This window comes from Lepisosteus platostomus, chromosome 3, assembly GCF_059453375.1.
Source record: "Lepisosteus platostomus isolate fLepPlt1 chromosome 3, fLepPlt1.hap1, whole genome shotgun sequence".
NCBI classification, from domain to species: domain Eukaryota; kingdom Metazoa; phylum Chordata; class Actinopteri; order Semionotiformes; family Lepisosteidae; genus Lepisosteus; species Lepisosteus platostomus.
In genome coordinates this window covers 71,517,732-71,538,262 of record NC_142613.1, presented here as the reverse complement: position 1 = coordinate 71,538,262, position 20,531 = coordinate 71,517,732, and the positions used below count along the sequence as shown (strand labels likewise).

The window sequence follows — 20,531 nt, the reverse complement described above, 5'->3', positions numbered from 1 at the left end:
TGCCTCAAGCTGCAGTGATAAGTAACCAAGCAGAAACCTGGAAGGTGGTTTTGTTCTTGAGATGAACAACAAATGTAGAAATTTTAAGAACTTAAGCACAATAAACCTTTAACAACAGTAAAAGAGATGAGAAGAGGCCATTCATTCCATCTAACGCATTTGGTAGTTAGTAGCTAATTGAACTAAAAATCTCATTCAGGCATTTCTTGAAACCATATTGACTTCAACCACATGGCAGTGTAGCTCGTCCACACACCTACAACCCTTAGGGTATAGAAGTGTCTTCTGTTCCTACTATAGTTTTAAACACACTTCTGTGTAGTTTCCACTTGTGTTCTCTCTTCATTCTGAACTCTAAAGAAACGAAGTCTCTTTTAATATGAAAAAAAATATTTTAATATTAAAACAGCTCTATTTGTATTTTCTGAGGCACACATGACTGATATTCCGCACCAATGTACTGAAATTTCATTTCTGCTTAGAGAAAAATCATAATTTACGTGAACAGATCACCCCGGACCACATTAATCATGCAGATGCTACATTTTTTCAAGGCCACAATACAGTAATTAACATCTAAACTGTTTCACAAAAATGCGCTGGAAACTGATGAAAGTTCCGCTAGTGTTCATGGGATACATTTTTTTGATAACTGTAGCCAAAACAGTTTCAGAATTAAATTCATCTGGTGTGACAGAAGTCTGATATAAAATTCAAAAATAAAAATCACAATGGTTTTGGAACAATTGTGTAAGACTCACAGCAAATTAAAAATAAAATCCTTCAGAAGGAAATATATTCTCTTATCAGGAGTTTTTCCCATCAAAATATAGAAGGTTCTGGCATACTATATATAGTTCATAAAATATTACAATTTGGGACTGTTTTCATAAAATAAAACAGTGCACCATAAACCATGACCTAAGCTAAGGCTGCTGTTAAAAGATATGTATTTTTTCATATTTAACCAATGCAGTGTTCACTACTGTATTCAATAAAAAATAATTCTAATTAATTTTCGAATTAATTCTAACATAGAAGAGTAATAAATGTGAAATAAAATGCTTAGATGTGGGATAAGGCTGAGGCTGATGAATATAGCAGACCCCGTAGTCCTGTGATGAAATGATAAAACAATGTTTGTCTTTGTGTGAGGGATTTCATACCAGTAGATGAATTATCACAGGAGGGATAGTTCCATAAAAATAGCTTTTCCAATTTGCAAGGTAAGCATCTAAGCATCTCCCCACCTGGGAGTATGGCCACAGGGAAAATTTAAAAGTATTAGTAAAAGAAAAAATCACAACAAATTAAATACTCAAATCCTAAAATTCAACTTAGAAAGGTGATTTTTTTTTCATTTACTGATCAGTTCTCAGTACTGAAATTAGCAAAGCCTGAATATTATTAACATAGTTATTTTACTAATAATTATCATAAAAAAACTTTTCTGAGCTTCTAAACCACAATGTTCTGTTTGTGTTTTGTGTGCTGCCCTTACAAGTAATTGTGTAACACCATCCCTGCAATACAGCATTTTAAATATTAATAAATCATCTTATTTTGCATTAATCTCTAAGAGATTAACACAAGTAATTTAAATTAATGCTGTATTTCAAGGTTTAGTTGTAGAAGACATAAAATCTAACTTCCATGTAATAAAACTAGCCATAACATCACCCATAAAATGTAATCTTTCACCTTACTCATATCTCATACCAGGGCCACAAAGAAGGGAAAAAGAATTATTTCTAAAACACATAATTACTTTTTAAAAAATGCTGTCCCTTTAAAGCCTTAAGGTGTTTAATCCAGATTTGGTTAGACTCCCAGCCTTTATATTTCTCATTCTACCTGATCTCTTAATCAATTATTTAATTAATTGGTCTTAATTGCAAATACAGAATGCCCAAGTCTTTAATCATTGAGTGGGTTTAGGTTCCTTCTAAAACCTGGTTGGTGGCTTGTTGCCCTTCAAGGATTTGAAGGGAAGATCACTGGGCTCCGGTATAAATTCTGATTGCTGAAAATCAAACGCAAGGTTAACTGAAGTAGTTTGAGGCATGACTGTAGCAGACGATGGCATACTGTACCTGAGCTACGGTTCAGCTTACATGACTGGAATGATTGAAATCACCCTGCTTACTGTTGTCTTATTGTTGCTGTAAAGGCACTCTGGCTTTTGAGTTACTTTTCATTTGTTTTATTTTAACAAGGTGTAAAGGTGTGCATTCTCTTATTACAGTGCTGTTCTGAAAATGAACCCATGACAACTATGTACTACTGATTAGTTGAAAAGAGTCGGAGAACATCTTATGAAGAAGGAAATACACCGTGGGCTAGGTTTTAATGATGTTTACAATTTTAGCATTACTTGGCATTATTAAAACCAATATAACACATTTGTCTAATGCTGATCTCGGCTAATTACCTTCACTCCATATCTTAATTGTTTTATTGGCGCAGTGTTAGCAACATCAGTAAACATCTCAGAGGTAGCTACGAATTTAAATACAAGCAGTGATGCTAAAACTGATGCCTTGCGTTCACATATTTGCATTAAATCTTAATAATGGTGTATAAGCTTCTTTGACCGAAAGAAATGTGACAGGGATATGAACACGTCCTTTAAAATTATTGGAAAGCTAAGTATGCTGCATTATTCATACTGTATGACAGGTAACCTGTAAGAAATGTGGTTTGGAGTATGAATGAACTCATAATGTATCAATGTAAAAACATTAAACTATTTCAGTCTATAAATTTAACTAAAACAATGCAGGAATTGATAGTAGTCAGGGTGCAAGACATACAGTAGTGTCAAATGTTGAAAAAGCACCACCTCATTGTGAAGTAGGTATTGTATGGACAACTCATAAGAACAAAAGAAATGTTACAAACATTTGGTAGTTAGTGGCTTATTGATCCAGAGAGCCTATCAACCACGTTTTGAAAGAAAGCGGGGTATTGGCTTCAGCAATATGGCAGGGTAACTTGTTCCATACCCCTGCAACTCTTTGGGTACAGAATATCTCCAGTATCTCTTGGATATATCATCTTCTTATAAAACACGAATGCTCAACTCCAATCTTTAATGTGTGGATTTCTTATCTTGGATTTAGGTACTCAGGTAATTTGCGAATAGCAGCAGATTAATATGTAAACGAATAGGTGACTTAACTTCTTGATTCAATAATTTGTTCCACTGAAAGGAATAGAGGTTGAATGAAAACTAGAAGATCCTTAGGTCCTGTTCTCTTTACAGAACCTTCTGGTGCCTGGATTTAATTCAGCCAGGAAATCAATTAATTGGGCCAATTAAGTAGGTGAACGCTTAACTAAAGAAAAACCAGAAGAGACTAGAGGTCTCAGGGGACATAACTGCAGTCTTGTGATAAATGGTCACCCTTTCAATATTGTTTGTGCATATTGCTGACACCTTACAAAACAGACTTAACATTAAAAAATATAATACTGCAATGCTGAATATAGAATTGTAATTAACTATGGGCTGTAGCCCTAACCCTAATGCTGTTAAATATATTAATCAAGCAATCAATCAATCCATTTTCTAACCACTTTATGCCATACAGGGACACAGGGGAGTAGTGAAGCAAGAATTCGAGATACAGCACAGCTAATAACTGCAGCACAGGAAGTATGATTTATGTTTTTGAAGTTTGTTATGTTATGACTATGGGTGAGCAACTTATCAGAGAAAAATGTGCTTAATTAAAAAACTACGGAGAAGAGCCTCTGGATTTGGTCACCACAGCTTTGCTACTTCTGACGAACATGTCGAGGAATCCTTGGAGCCACTCCTGCTGGACCTTAGGATGACAAAAAGCATCTAGTCATCTTACATTGGTTAGCATGCAAACTTCCAGACAATAGAATATAATCCACATCACACATACAATACAATACATACGGCTTTAGAGCTCTAAATTACTTTGAGCTGCACTGTTTTTCATAAACATGCTTCTTTTAAATGATTTTCATTTCCTCTGTATGTTCTCAAGACTCATCTTCTTGGTCCTTCTCACTGCTGCCACCTCTGTAAGAACCCAGAACCTGAAATCAAGAAAATAAAACTTCTAATTTGTGGACACACTTGCTCTTCTTGACTGAATACAATGATTCCTGTGTGAGTTCATGAGATAAAAATATATTCTACTTTTCTTCTTTTAATTAATCAAGTAAAAAGCAAAAAGGTAACACTGAGATCAGGTAGCTCTATTTTTTCTTTCTCGGATCGATTACTGTAGAACACTTTTTTCTATGATCATGTCTTTCTTGACCTGAAAGTCACTTATAAATCATTGAAACAGGAATCCAGTATCTGTCCTTGATTTATTCCATTAAGCAACTATAATGGTAGATCACATTGCAAAGGGTGGTTAATACCTCACATTGTTTTTTACCCATAGAAAGTGCTAAAATACTATTTTTTTCATTTTATTGGAAAGGGCAAAAAAGAATAAGCATGTAGACCTGTGTGCGTGTGAAGAATCAGGCAGTGAAATACTAGGCTAGGTTTCACTGGGCTTGGTCCTCCTCATTTTGCCACTGTGAGCACTAGTGAGCGGCCACATACACAATAGAAAGTAGGCTCAGATCATACACACAGTATTCCACTCTGTCATACATTCTTTCAGTACCGTTTGTCAAAACAGGGTGGTTTGATGGATAAGAGGAGTAGAATAGATAGTCTTGCTGGGTGCAATGCATTAACTCTCTGACAGCTTGATATCAGGTAGAGTGGAAGAGCAGATTAGCTAATCCCAAAAGAAAAAGAAAGAAGCAGTAGATAACTCATAAATTTGGTAATAAACAAGATTTGTAGGTCTACTGGTGTTGCATTTTCTGTCCATTACAGAAGAAATGTGCCCTTGCTAGTGAAAGGGTGTATAAGGACAGGTTGTGTACCTCTGAGTGAAGTCAGTCTGAGAAATGCCTACAATTGTACATTATACAGTAAAAAAATTTAGTTCTTACCAGAGGTACCGCGAACCGTCAGCCCAGAGCTCATCCTGGTTCCTTTTGAGTTAAGCAGAGTAGAGAGTGCTACAAATCACCACCGTTTGCCACCTCTGCTTGCACAGCACACTGAAAAAAAAATGTCATCCTTTTCATGTCATTGCTGAGTCTGTTTATTACGGTTCCAAAATCCATGTGCATTTGTACTCAGGTCTAACAAATAAACTGGCTCCAATGATGTTTCCTCATCTCGGGACACTGGTCAACCACATCAACCACAAGCGAGCACGGTTCTGTTTTTAAAGCACTGCTATTGGAATTGTTTCTTTGGAACCAGTTAAAAATAAGTGCACATGTGTCCTGTGTATGTCATGACTGGAAGGAAACCTTTCTTAATAAATCAATTCTACTGCGCCCTAAGCATCCCCGTGAACAACAGCAGTAGTGATACTGATTGACTGGGTGTGTCAGTGAAAGTCCCGCTGCTGAACTTTAGAGCTACTAGAGGCAGATATATTATCATTTTATCTGTAAGATATGCAAAAGACATTTCCTCAACAATATGGGCAGGGACATCAGCAGTGTGCTAGTGTGGAGAAGGGATTAATTTGAAATCAGTGGGAATTTGCCTTTTAATGATTCTGACCTTTAATATGAACTATTCACAATGCTAAATGTGGGTCCTGAGAAAAAGACATGAACTATAGTACTATATATAACACACAATAAGACCGCCTTGAGTCTGTCTTGGTTGGGTCGGGGTTATGGTTTGGTATGAGATTCACTCATTTGGTTTTTACAGTTTTTAGTGTTATCCCTAATAGCATTTATCTGAGACAACTCAGATCTCAATTTTTACACAGTAAAAAGGGAAATACTGTAACTATAAATGGGTATTTCATTCACTTCTTCACCAAGAAAAAAGTCACCAACCTGTCTCATGCTGAGGAAGGACAAAGTTCCATATTTAATAATATTATCATAAAAGAGGCAGAAGTATCACAGGTAATAAAAGCATTTATGACGTATTGTCAGGGGCCAATGGTATTTTATCAATTATACTTGAGGAAATAAGGATGCTCCTCATTTATGTCGACATGACTTTTCCAGCAGTCATTCAAGACATCAGTAGCACCCATTGTTAATATGGACCAAATAATAGAACCAAATAAGTATAGACCACTAAGCCTTATTTTTTACAGACAAGGTTATGTAAACAATTCTTAGAACTAAATTAGACATTTCCTTGTATCCCAATAAGATCCCCAAAACTGCAAAGGGACTGTCAACATAGATTTAGAAACAGAAAATCTTGATAATAACTTGTCCCTTTGAATAAACAACAGCAGTAATCAGTTCAAATGGAACATGTTATTATACTTTAAACTCTCAGAGGACTTCTGTTAATTTTCCACATACAAAATTATTCCACCAATTAGGACCTGTAGGCATTCAATTAAATTCATTTACGTTTATAACTAGTTAACTGGATAGTAAACAGAAAGTACAGATTACCACAGAGCTACTGCATTTTCTGATTTATATAAAAAGGCCATAATCTAGTTAAGGTTGCAGATACAAAACAGTAGGATTAGCAAACAAGATGCAATAGCACTTTAAAAAGATTTGGACAAAATTCAAGACTGGACAAACATATCACCAACTACTTTTAATGCAAACAGCTACAGAGTGTTACGTGCAAAATTAGAGAATAATGAATATGAAGAAGATATCTGTGTAAAAGACTTAGGTGTTAATGTTGATATTGTCACGAACAGTTCTTTCCGGGCCCTATGCGGACGACGCGATCCAGAATAGTGAAGACACAAGGGGAAAAATATCATGCAGGAGTCGGTCAGGAGACAGGGGGGCGTGTCCATGCAGTGCTAGTGTCCGGGGGGAGTGAATCCAGGGCGAACAATCCAAGGGTAAATCCAGAGGAGGAATCCAAGACGAAAGGTTAAGTCCAAGACCAGGGGATCCATCCGTAGTTAAAAACCAGAACCGGGTCGGGACCGGCGGGACAAGGAATCAGGAACATGAAACTAAAACCATAACGGAGCCAGACGCCGCAGGACCCCGGGCTCTCACGACACGGAAATCAATGAGAAGCCAGGAGTGAGGTCAGCGTCTGGCTTTTAAAGGGGAACGGGAATAGGGAACAGGTGCAGAGAATGGGAAGGAACGAGGAAGGGCTGGAGCTCCCTTAAGAGGAGGGGTTAGCGATCGTGACAGATATACCATATCATATTCGTCTTCATACTAAGATGGAAAAGTGGAAAAGCAATATAAAGGTAAACAGAAAGTTAGTACAGTATACTGTATGTGTAAAAGCATAAAATTGATTTACAAAAGTGATTTTAGAATAAAATATTACAGTGCACCAGTAAGACTTAATTGAAAATACTGCATTCAACATTAGTCACCACAATATCTCAAATATTTTTATCTCTGGAATCCTTCCCAAGAACAGCAACCAGATCTTTACTGAACTAAGTCTTGAAGAGAGAAGACTATACCAGGATCTGATGCAAGTTCTATATTCAAAATCCTCAAAGGCAGTGACAAAGTCAGCCCTGTGAACTTCTTCAGCATCAACAGTAAAGTACTGTATGAACAAGAGGGTGCCAATGGGGTGTAAGGAAATGAGCATATACAGTAAAATGCAGAACAGGACTAAGATCAACAAGTTACTAAAACTTCATGGAGTTAGACGGGAAAAACAACTGCACTCATTTACAAATCATTTCATGTTCCTATGCTTTTAATTTTAAAACCACTGGTGTCCAAATAATCACCACCAACTTCAGAAAAGCAACACAAACATACAGTACTGCTGTGGCCACAACTCCCAAACTCCCAACACCCTTGGAAAGAGGTGGGATGGTGGATTTGACAAACCTCTCCCCCTGGCAGCACCACAACAAGGCGGCTATAATGCAGGATGGCATTCAATAAAAAAACAGTTCCGACTGATGGGAAACGAGGAGCATATTACATTTCTTGAGTAGACAAAAGAGGAGGCTTAAAACTTACAAGGTGCTTCTTTCAATCCCTTTGATCACATCATTGTGTCGAGTGGCCTGTAATATCTCATGTTGCCGCATTAAAACCTTTGGTAAAGACTTCATAGATGAATACTCTTAGTTTAACAAACTGTATGCAACTGTTGTTGGTACTTTTCAGCTTTATTTAAAACAGGTAAACTATGTCACCTCCATTACCACACACAGCAATGGCTATATTATTAATAGCTATATGGAAAATAAAGGCGTTAGGTGTCAGCAGTTCAGCAGACAAATTGCCTTTCGCTAGATTGCAGAGAAATAATAACAACAATAATAATGAATATAAAACAATTTCAATTGGGCATTTTTGTGAGCACGATAGGATTGGCTTCTATCCAAATGACAAGGTACATAAAAGCTCATAATTTTTCCAGCTAAGTCTATGGTGAAAAATGAGTGAAGCTGCTGTTGTTTCCATTTTATTGATTCAGTCTTAGCCACAAGAATCCCATTAGTTAACCTATGTTTTATCACCATAAACCAGAAAAGACACAATCTACTCTATCAGTATTGGAGAGACCCCGGAACTCTTTACTGGGCCCTGCTGTCAGATAGTAAACTTTCGAAGTGAGGTTTCAGGGTACACATCTCACAGAAACTTTTAAGATGCCAAGAAAATTCTTTCAAAATACGATGCCAATACTTGATAACACAGGACTTTCAATACTTACAGCAGAAGTGCGATACTCTTGCAAGTTCTGCGGTTTTCGTATGGAAATCTAATAGTTAATATAGTGCCCATCCATAACCTTTCAGCCATTCAGCCTTATTTTTTTGTAGTATGATGTTTTTATGCTATGATTGATTGCTTAATAATTGCCTACACTTATATAATACTTTTCTGGACACTCCACTCAAAGAGCTCTACAGAACATGGGGATCCCCTCCACCACCACCAGTGTGCAGCCCCAACTGGATGATGTGACGGTAGCCACAGTGTGCCAGTACTGTACTGGGGCAGTAGGACCCACACAGACCGTAGGGTGAGCAGCCCCCTGCTGGCCCCACTAACACCTCTTCCAGCAGCAGCCTTAGCTTTCCCAGGAGGTCTCCCGTCCAGGTACTGACCAGGCTGGTATCTCCTGAGTTTCAGTGGGTTTCCAGTTGTGAGTTTCAGGGTGATATGGCTACTGGCACAGACTTGTTTAAAGTCCACATCTTTGTCTGATCAATTCTCTGACATGACATCGCCGTGTGACGTGATGACAAGAGGCATCTTCAACATTTAACAAACCTTACATCCATGCCTGTGCAGGAAAATCCTTGGGGAATCTGTCACTGCACGCTGCTCCGTGTTTTGAAAATTCCAGCGTTCTGTCCTGACACTGGTAAGAAACACAATCATTACCAATTTCTAAATACAAACTTAAAATCATGCATAAAACGTACGTACTGTATACAGCTGTCAATAACATATTCGAATTTGTATCAAAGTCTCCGTATGAGACTTGCAAACATTTTTGAATGCCCTTTTAGATTTAGATGTACTTTTGTCTGCATTTCAAAACCTGACATTGAGAAATGTAAAAAATGTTCAAATTAATTTCCCTCTAAATACATTTGCGAACATGTACCAGTGAGCAGCGTTAACAAAGTGCTATTGTGGGATCGCAAGAATGGGGGATAAAATATCTGCACTTCAATAGAATAAGAGAATTAGTGACTTACAGTATCTGCAACAGACTGCTCAGCTCTGCCAGATAGCAGGACACAGAGCAGCAGAGAGAACACACTCCCTCCCTCACTCGCAGGACAGTGTGCTAGCCGGGTCCCTCCCTATTCCTAATACTGTATTTCCCAGGCATGTCCAGGGTCACGACTATCCCCAGTACTCTGTACAGCAAGAGTCTCAAACAGTGAGCAAGCTAACGCACACATTAATAACCACAACAGCAGGAATGGTAATAAACAGGAACTCAAGACCAGCTGAAGCTCTCAACACAATCTAATGGAAATTAAGACCTCTGGAACACAGGGCTCCCAGTGCCCCGTGGTCATTGTTTTATACTGTATATACAAAGCAGAAAACAAAGAACATATGTTTAATGGAGCTTCATGGCAAATACTTTAAAACTAAAAAGATATTATTAAAGATGTTGTTGTTTGTTGTTTTTATTATATATATTGGGAGACATTAACAACGGAACTGATATAATGGGTTACTATTCTAATTTGGCACATTAAAAATGCCTCAATATATAATATTTTTTTCAATTGAACTGATAGTTTTTCCCCATTTGAGAAAAATGCTCAATCTGATTATTTATGTATTTATGGGTGCCAACACATTTTTGTACAAAAATTTGAAACAATATACAGTACTGTAACTATAATTATATGTCAATAAGTTGCAGAACACTTCTCTGAATTTTAAATTACAGAAAGTAGTCCAACAATGTAATTCACAGTTTGTCTCATATCTTTGTGAAAAGCCGTATCGTTTGACGATGACAAGAACCATGAGAGTACGCAACACAGGGAACAAACAGTTTTTCCTTAACTAGCTGAAAGCTTTTGTAATAAGCACAATACAGCGTTTAATGGATTTTTCCGTCAGGCACTATGACCCAGAGGACACCTTTCTGATGAACGGAGAAAGGACCATTGCAATCAATGCTCCTAGCTTTCTGCCAGAAAGGGCTTTATAAAGGCAAGTGCTTAGTCGCAAAACCTTATAACTTTTCAGGTACTCAAGGAGCTATCGCTACCTAGATAAAAGAATGGACTTACAAAGCACATGCAGGGAATACTCTCGGCTGACATATTTTCACATCAATATCGTATGTGATGTACTTTTTATATAGCAATGAATTTGATTGATAAAATGGAATTCCTTTCATCAGATCTGAAATTGATCGACTTTGATAGAACTGGAAACGAATGACTAGAGGCTGAATGCAAAAATGAAGAACGACCAGAAATCTGTTTAAGAATGCTTCGTGAAAATGTGTTTCCAAGTCATGAATCGCTTTTACTTCTTCGGATTATAGGCTACAGTATAAAACCTGAGGAGTTCAAGTTACGTTTGCAAAGGATGCCAAAGAAGCATGTTTTACGTTAAAAAAATTACCCTAAAGGAGAGGGTTATTTCCATGCACGCTTCTTGATATCCAGCTCACGAATTACGGTTAAAGCACTTAAATGTTTTAGATTTACTTAGTTTCTTAAGACTTTCAAGTCGTTAGTAATAGGTAACAAACCTTATCATATTTGCCTAATAAAAGTGCTGTATTTCTAATCTTATGTTATCCTGCACAATACTAAGGTATGGAGCAATCTAGTCAATTAAAACTATCACCTGGCATTTACGGAGAAGCGTTGAATATATCAACGAATGATACCAATGTGAATTACAGCGCTAAGGCTGAAGAAAAAGAAGGGAACTTAGTTTTCCAGACAACTTTAGCTGTGACCTTATCTCTCCTAACCCTCGCTACGGCTTTAGCCAATGCGTTTGTTATCGCTACTATTTATCAGTCAAGGAAGCTACACACGCCTGCGAACTTTCTGATAGCTTCGCTGGCTGTAACTGACCTTCTAGTGTCCATCCTGGTTATGCCTGTGAGCGCTCTCTATACCGTGAGCCGGACTTGGACTTTAGGACAAATAGTGTGCGACATCTGGCTCTCCTCAGACATAACGTGTTGCACCGCTTCAATCCTTCATTTATGCGTGATCGCCCTGGATCGTTACTGGGCGATCACCGACGCTGTTGAGTACGCCAAAAAGCGGACCCCCGCAAGGGCAGCGGGGATGATCGCAATTGCTTGGATCATCGCCATCTCCATCTCTGTCCCGCCTTTGTTTTGGCGTCAGGTCAAGGCAGAAGAAGTAACCAGCTGCTACGTGAATACCGACCACATCTTTTACACGATCTACTCCACCTTTGGAGCCTTCTACATCCCCACGTTGCTGCTCATCGCCCTGTACGGGAGGATCTATGTGGAAGCCCGCACAAGGATCTTAAAACAGTCGCCGAAAAAGACGGGGAAAAGACTAACTTCGGCTCACTTGATCACTAACTCCCCAGGGTCTGTGGCTTCAACGACGTCCCTGAACTACAGGACTCAGGAGAATTCATCTAGCGACACCGGGTCACCGGTTAATCTAAACCAAGTAAAAGTAACGGTGTCCGACGCGCTTTTAGAGAAGAAGAGAATTTCCGCAGCTAGGGAGAGAAAAGCTACCAAAACCTTAGGAATCATCCTGGGAGTTTATATAATCTGCTGGCTGCCATTCTTCATTCTCACCTTACTGGTGCCTATTTGTGCGACTTGCACGTTTTATCCAGAATTGTTTGACTTCTTCACCTGGTTAGGCTATCTCAATTCTTTAATCAACCCCATCATATACACCATGTCTAACGAGGATTTCAAACAGGCTTTTCAAAAACTCATTCGTTTTAGGTGCTGCAGGTCATGAGTTTGTGGAGAATAAGTTAAAAAAAGGGATAAAATCCCGTAATGGCTTTCCAGGTTAAAAGGTAGGATCCACAGCAACATCAGTTGTGTTAAATGTTGTTGAACATCATCCTTTACACTTGACAATAAACACCACAACAATTAAATGCATTTCAGATCCTAGTCTAATTATATAGATATTGACTAGGACGTGCAAACGTCGGAAAACATAGGTAATAAAAACATCTACCAAAACCGAGGAATAAAATTGGTTGATTTTTAGGGGTAAGAGGGCTGAGACATTTAAGCATTAAAACATATTTAAACGCAATTTTTTTATTTTCTGTTCAACCTGTATAAGACCTGAATTGTTAATAATTTCACATTCACATATTTGTGTTTAAAACATTAAGATGATGCTTAATGACAATGGTTTCTGAAGACTATGGTATCAAATAGAAAACAAAATAAATATTACTACACGGGATAATTGATACATAAGATCTAAAAGTCATTGTTTGTGTGGAAGATAAAAAGCATGTGAGGAGTACACGTCCTGCCGCCGAAATTCGTCGATGCAGTGAATTGCTTACGACAAAGCCAATAATAACACTTTGAAAAAAACACTGATATTATGGGGTAATAGAAAGTTTTTTTTTAATCAGAATAACCGTATGAGAAAAACACAGTATCCAGTTAATTACCTAAATAGTATTAAATGATGCAGTTGTTGGAACATTGCGAAATTATACTGTATATGAATGTAAGGAAGGTTACAAACAAGAGCAGACTACAGTATTCGTTCCATCTAGTCTGCTTGGTTGCTAGTACCTTACTGATCCGCAGATATCATCCTGACCGTATCAACAGTTTGAATTACTAGTATAGATATTTAAATAGGCTTGATTGGAATGTCGTTTCCATAAGGGTGAAACTTTCGGACAAATAAGTTATGTTGGCACGTACTGTATTTATAATGTGTTTTATTTTGACACTCATACAGTACAGTATGTACAGTACCTCATTAAGACAAGGAGTTGCGAGAAAACATGTCCCCTTCACGTTTGATCCGCCTGCAAGTGATTCAAATCGCGTTTCACCTGCAAACGAACAGTTTCTTTTTTTCACTTTTACTTTGTTTCGGTTTTCACCTGCACATTTGTAAGATAATTCGGGTTTTGTTAATTTCTTTCACTTCCATACTGATCACATTTCCACTGGCATGCTGTCAACGTGATAGCATGGGCCCTTTTTTAGCTACTGTATCTTTTTCTTCGTTTACCTTCGGGTTATTTGGTGCTCACATCAAATAATTTCAGGAAAAGTGTTACTGTGCCGAAACATTTTTTCTCTGGAAAGCACCGTCCTTTCAAAAGGCACTTGTTATCGACATCGCGACTGTAAAATTAGGTTCATTCAAGCAAAAGCAAATATTACCGATGCTTGCCTTTTTTCGCACTTTGTCAATCAAGTTGTATTTCTGAGACAGTTAACCTAGCGGGAGATTATGACAAAGGTTTACATTTTATACATCCGCCTACTGAACTGTTTTAAGTTATAATAATCTTTTGTGGTGAATGTTGACTTATAACCGTTGCTACATCATGCTTGAAACATACATTATTTTTAACAACAATTGTGCTGTATGGTGTCGTTAACTCTTGATAAGCTCTGGGTGATCACGCATGTCACAGACATTTTGATGAGCTGTTTGGTGGTTTCAGATAATAGAATGGTTTCAAAGCTAGAATGCGTTTTGGATTACACTTCGCAAAAAGATGATTAAGGAACTGTTCAAAGTTTAAATCCCAACTGAGAACACATTTTTCAAACGACCTGGGTCCATTATGGACTAATTCAGGTGTGAGGGAGGTTTTCCACGTATAGGCATACCGAAGTACAATTCAACACTAAAAAATGGCAAACGAAATTCGTGTAAAAGTGCCATCCATGTAATTTTCGTGGTTTTCTTCTTGCTTGACATCGGTAGCTTCACTCACACCTGAAGTGTGATTGCGCAGCGGCTCAAGGCCTGTCACGTGATCTCTGCTGCGCCACACGGGTAATTGTTGCGTTTCTGAAACACTGCGGTCTTGTTGTAGCGGCCATCTGTGCTGCGCAATCAATACACTGTATTGCACCCCAACTTAAAACGAATTACTCGAAAATCTTTGAAGTACACATAATTTAGTATGCTATTTTTGAACATCCATTCAAAAGTTGAAAATAGTTCATCAACTTCCATTTATTTAGGAAAGGTTACCTTTCTACCACAAGTGTTTAAAAGCCGTTTTCTTTTCCACAACAGGAAATGCCGCATTAAATTTGACATCAAAGCTTTTTTAAATCTACGCCATGTGATAGAGAACGTTTCTCCAGTTGTAGGTTACCCGTGTTATGTACAGTATTTTAGCAATAGTCTGTACTACAGATACGCAGTTATTATTCTAACAGCATAAACGTACTTGATAAAAAAATGTTCAAAAAATGCTGTTTGAAAAGGGGAAATGACCATTTAACACATGATAACACAAAATTATCTTAATCTGCCATAATGATGTTCATACTCGTTCGTGTTAGTTTAGACAGGCCTGCTTGACACATTCTATACTGGGTGTATAATAGTTCATTAATCGGATGTTCTTCTCCACCCATACTGTACTGTCATGAGTCCATCCCTGAATCATGCAAGAATTCACATTAAACATGAAACGTGTTCACATGGTCATTTAAACATGAAGAACATTCACCCATGTCACAGTATGTACTGTATGGGAAACTCGAGCTTTGCTCTCGAGGGAGGTTAATTTGTGTTTTGTGTGTACCTTTGTGTTTCTGTGAAAAAATTTTTTCTAAGACTATCTTCTACTGGATGTAAAACACTAGTATCCCATAGCTTTGCATTGCTTTTGATCCCTTTGCTGTGTGGTCATTGAAAAACCCAACACCTCGTCTTCATAATAGTGTGACATTGTACATTTTAATTTTGTCTCAGTTGACAAATAGCAGAAAACCTCCAAAGACTAAATAGATTCATGAGGAACTTTAAAGCTCCCCAGAACAATCAATTAACTAAACCTTTAACTGAATATTTGTGTTGCATTACAGTCCAATGAGTGCAACGCTCAATGTTCTACAAAATCTGTGGAAATGACCAAACACACTTAGACTGCTTTGAAATACAGGGATAAATAAAGTTTATGAAAGTCAAACAGCAGCAAGAATGAATACAAACTGTGCCAAATGTATGTAACGTTCAATGTTTGTATGTATTGATTTACTGTGTAAAGAAAACTGTTTTGTTTCATGAAACATATTCAGGAGTCAGGTAACTGTGTAATGGGAATATTTTTTTCATACAAAGAGCTGCTGTATAATAAATGCTTCTTTGCACCAAAACCATATTGATTGATTCAGCTCTTATATCTGAGTAAAATTCCATCAAAATATGTTTTTGTCATCAGCTGTGTTCTTAAAAGTTAAATGGAAAAGGTTTTTGGAGACCAAGCTAATGATGGCTTAACCTCCTACTGTATATCATTCGTCAGACAGAAAAAAACATGTCATATTTTAAGGTATTGCTTTTGTTTTCTGGTAGTATGAGAACATACATACACTGTCTTAGCAAAGTAAAAACAACACATATACTTGTAAATGCAATTTGAGTATAATAGATTATCAATAAACTCCAAATTTTAGGGCACATTCTTTGATCCTTGATCATGTTCATGAAACTCACTGCTTGTGTCAGAATACAAACTAAAAAACTAGAATACAGTAGATGAAAATCTGACAATGTTAACAACATAACTAAGAGGACTATGATTGAAGACCTGCTAAGATATTAAAGGCAGTATTATAAACTTTAATATAACATTACAATCATGCTCTTATTATACTGTATTGTATTAAGGTTGTTTTGTATTATTTCTTCCACATTTGTCACATTTACAGCTTTGTAAATGGAATTGATTTGTTTGGCCAAGTGGTTTTATGAGTATGTTTTGCAAAGCTGTTAAGGCAGTATGTGCATCTGTATTAAAATGATAACAAATGATTCATCATGAACAAAGTGTAATCTGAGCCTGTCCAGGGTGCTTTGGTGTTATTTAATTCATTAAATTAGACCTTGATATAGTCAAAGTCTGAACACATTCAGTAACAACAAATTCCAAACGCAGTATTAGATAGTGGGAAGAAACAAGAAGTCTCTAATGCTACAATCAAGAATAGGATTGCGACTGTCAAGTGAGCCAAAGTTTCCATTTAATCTGGGAAATCATGCTACCGTGTGTTTTTAAGGTTGGTCTTCCTTAAGAACAAATAATGCTTTGGTACATCCTCACTTGAGAAGTGGAGTTCAAGCAAACAAGGAGGTACACAACTGAGGTTAATCCCTCAAAAATGAAAGTGAATTGCAGGTTATCACTTACAATGTAACAAAAACATTCAATCACTTTTTAGAGCCTGTCTGCTGGGGAAAAAATGATTTATTAACCAGTCAATAACTAAACAAGGTTTTTCAACACCTTCATGAATGGACTGTTTGTAACTGTGTTTACAAAACGGTAAAATGCATATCGTTTGTGTCTACAGTTTCTGCACTGGCTTGTTACCAGTCAGGACAGATATTTAAGAATTAAGAATTAATACAGGATGTAAAGATACTGTTTTCTGTGAGAGTGTGCCGAGTGTGTTGTGTTGAGTCATAAGGAGCCAAAGATAATGTAGCTTAGATAAAGTTAATTAAGCAGTGTATGATTTTCAAATTTAAAATGAGATCTGAGATATCAAATTTAAGAATTTTCAATAACTAGAAATGGATCTGAAATGTTTAAATGATCATATCCTGTACTGTAACTATCACTGTATAACGTGTATCATTGATGCTTATAAGCAAAGCTCCAAAACTGTCTGCCTAAAACGTCTGTCAAGTAGGTTTCTGAAGACAGGTAACATCTTGTCTTGTGAAGTAAATCTTCATATGACACATTTTATTGTGAATAAGCATCCAAAAGCGTGGTATGAATTTGTTTTGCAATATGTCTCGAATTTAACTATAATGATACAGATGAAAAGCACAAAGGTTGAGGTGGACTGATATAATTTTTTTAGTATTTTGTAAAGATTTCATCTTTTTATGTGGGAGACGTGTCATCCCAAGATCCCATGTATCAATGTTAATCTTTTTAGAACAATATTAAAGTGCTAAGATATACATTTGGATACAGAAGTATATTTTCCAGTTCACAAACATTTGTAATTAATGTTGAAGATACAGTTTGTCATTAACAGTAATGCTTGCTGTGGACGTATTTCTTCCATTACCATTTCAAGGTAAAATGTACCACACAAATTATTCAGTATAACTCAAAAGACCTTATTAGTTTGAAACAAAAATAACAAACAAGAAGGATGCCAGTATTCAGTGGCAAATAATACTTCAACTTTGACCATCGTGATTGTATTTCATATGATATACAAGATGTATAGTACATTTTGGCTTACTGAAATATGTGAAGGAAAATACACTGAATTATTTATGTTGTCACTTATCATTGTTTACATAAAATACTGTTGCTTTGGAATCAATCCAGAGAAGATCGACCAAATACATTCCCAGGCATAAAGGAGTTTCCTACACTGACAGGCGTAAATGAACTAAAACTTTTTACTCCCAGACCCAGAACTGGGGGGCAGTGTCAGCAAGCGAGTGGCAATGGAAAATAGAGGTCAATTTTACACTGTACAGCAGAAAGAACACAGTCTTTCCACTCATAAGCCTTATGCAGTTCCTTTCCTTCTGAGAAGAGAGAAGACTATGAGGAGACCTAATTCAAGAATTCAAAATCCTGAAAGGCATTGTTTATTGACTTCTTCAGAATCAACAGAAAAACACCAAGCAGAGATTTAAATCTGAAGGCTTGACGCCTCCCTTGCACAAAGAGTTGTGTGAGTATGGAACAACCTGCTCGTCTGTGTTGTCGATACCTTGCATCTTTTATGATCCGACTGGATGAGATCCTGTGTTTTTTTAGTTACTGGTAGTTTTTTATTAGTAACAAGCAGTTATTAAGTGTTACAACAGGCTAGAGGGCAGAATGGCCTCCCCTCATTTGTAGCCTTTCTTTAAATGCATTATATAGTTTAAGAAGTACCACCGGTAACTTAAATGTTATACAAACTTTAAAATGTTTTTCGTGAAAAAACTTTCTCTCTGTCGGCTTGCCTGCCAATCTTTCTAATCTATATCTACAGTATATAATGTATATGGGATTTGTTTGTTTAAAACTGAAGATGCGAATAAACACGGATGTTTGCAGTATTAGTTTTTGATATATACAGTATCTGTATTTGAGAGACATTTGACTGTAGAATTTCATTGTTCAGGGTTAAAGGGGACACAAAGCAAACAAATCTGAAAGTAAAAGCTGCAGCTGCACACTTTTCCCCAAGCAGCGCCATGTTTTCACAGCTTTGTGACATTAAGATGTATTTTTACACTTCGAAAACATCTGCTAGTAACACTATCAGCAACAGCTCTGAAATCTCCTTTTCTTCCAAAACACTCAGTTTGTAGTTATTGTGAAGTTTTCTTTGGTTCTGTTAATCCTGTTATTTGAAAGCAGTCTATGTGATCTGTTCTTTTTCAATAGCTTTTTTCTCACTCCTTTTTAACCTGCTATATTACCTACAGTATAATATGTTTGTGTGTTTTTGAACATCTTTGGTCCCGGTGTCCATTTTAATGACAGGCATTAACACATGCAATCACGCACAGAGGAAATACAGTAAGTAGACTGAATAATCTCTTTGCGATCGGAATGAAATTTATCTTCACCAAAATGTGCTAATTGGTGGCCAAGTCTATTCAAGAACCTTTCGATTCATTGGCTCAAGGTTAATGTTCCTGTACTTCTTTGAATCCGTTCCATTTTGTAAGTACAGTATATAGATCAAATAAAGTACACATTTAATTATAATATTTCCCATTTTTTCACATTATATACCTGTACATTAAATATTGATTGCAGGGAGGAAGGCATCCTATTCTTTTGTCTTATCAATAAGTAAATTACAACAATTATAAGTGGGAATTGAAGATCACCAAAGGGCTCCGATATTTAAAATCTAATTAAATGTTTGACAACCAGGCAAATGGGAGGAGTGCGATAATTAGCTCACATCTGAATAAGATCAGGACCCCCCCTAAAACCTCCTTCTCATTTCTTATAGACTTGGGATGTGTTTGGAGTGATAACAGGTAAGCAAAACAAATCGTAATTAATATGATAACAGCAGGAACCTTAAACAATATGTCAATGTCTACGTTCAATTACTGCTGAACGTCAGAAGGATGTGTAAAATTGGGGAGTTGATGCCTATAAAAACACATTGCTTATGCTTACTCTCAGAAACCTGTGACTTCCTGTTTTCGGTCATTTCTCAACACAATAAATAACACAAAAGTGCTAATTGCTTGGGTTTGAAATAATACCAGAGAAGAAATAATAAATTTGTACGTGCTTGTAAATTAGTCTCTCCTTTCCTTATACCCATTCCTATTAACTCTCTTTTTTATTAGCCTGGTGATGGTGGAAAATTTACAGCTGTATTAAATAAACATACAGGTTTCAGTACACTGAATATGAATGTAAAGTAGCTTGGAAGCTCATAATAACAACAACATAATTGTGCAAATCCTGACTCACTGAGCCTATTATTTCTTGAGCACAGGACATACAGTATGAGCTTGTGGTCTTGATAACAGGTCTCATGGAAATGTGGCTATCAGACCTACGGGAAAACCTTTATACAGATGTAAGTGATGTTTCTCATGATGAGAACATTAAACATTACGGAGATCTGTACAAACAAAAAGGAAAACACCGCCTGACTCAAGATAAGATAAAAGAGCTTCGGATCCTATGAAAGTCACACAGGATATACCTGATCCTGAGAGGAAGAGACTTTCTTTAAAAAAACATGGATTGTATCTAATACATCTAGAACATGATTAGGAAAGCTGAAAAGGCTGTAGCGTGGTGTGACTGTTGGCAACATTATCTCACAGCCCCAGGTA

The 20,531-nt window shown here is 36.9% G+C and overlaps 1 protein-coding gene and 1 long non-coding RNA gene across 3 annotated transcripts; one reads left to right on the top strand and one right to left on the bottom strand.

The window, feature by feature from the left end:
• Nucleotides 1-2,340: 2,340 nt before the first annotated feature.
• LOC148675395 (uncharacterized) lies at nt 2,341-9,781 on the bottom strand. 2 transcript variants are annotated; one of them, XR_015935513.1, is made up of 4 exons: nt 9,717-9,781; nt 9,283-9,373; nt 3,932-4,074; nt 2,341-3,830 (listed from the first exon to the last, which is right to left on the bottom strand). It is a non-coding gene; the product is annotated as an uncharacterized LOC148675395 (long non-coding RNA). The 2 variants fall into 2 exon arrangements; XR_015935514.1 differs by having other exon boundaries at nt 9,288-9,373.
• A 910-nt stretch (nt 9,782-10,691) lies between these two features.
• On the top strand, nt 10,692-15,847 carry htr1b (5-hydroxytryptamine (serotonin) receptor 1B). Its single transcript, XM_088626703.1, has one exon. It carries the CDS (start codon nt 11,316-11,318, stop codon nt 12,468-12,470), a length of 1,155 nt encoding a protein of 384 aa, XP_088482829.1. The 5' UTR covers nt 10,692-11,315; the 3' UTR covers nt 12,471-15,847.
• The last annotated feature ends 4,684 nt before the right edge of the window (nt 15,848-20,531 follow it).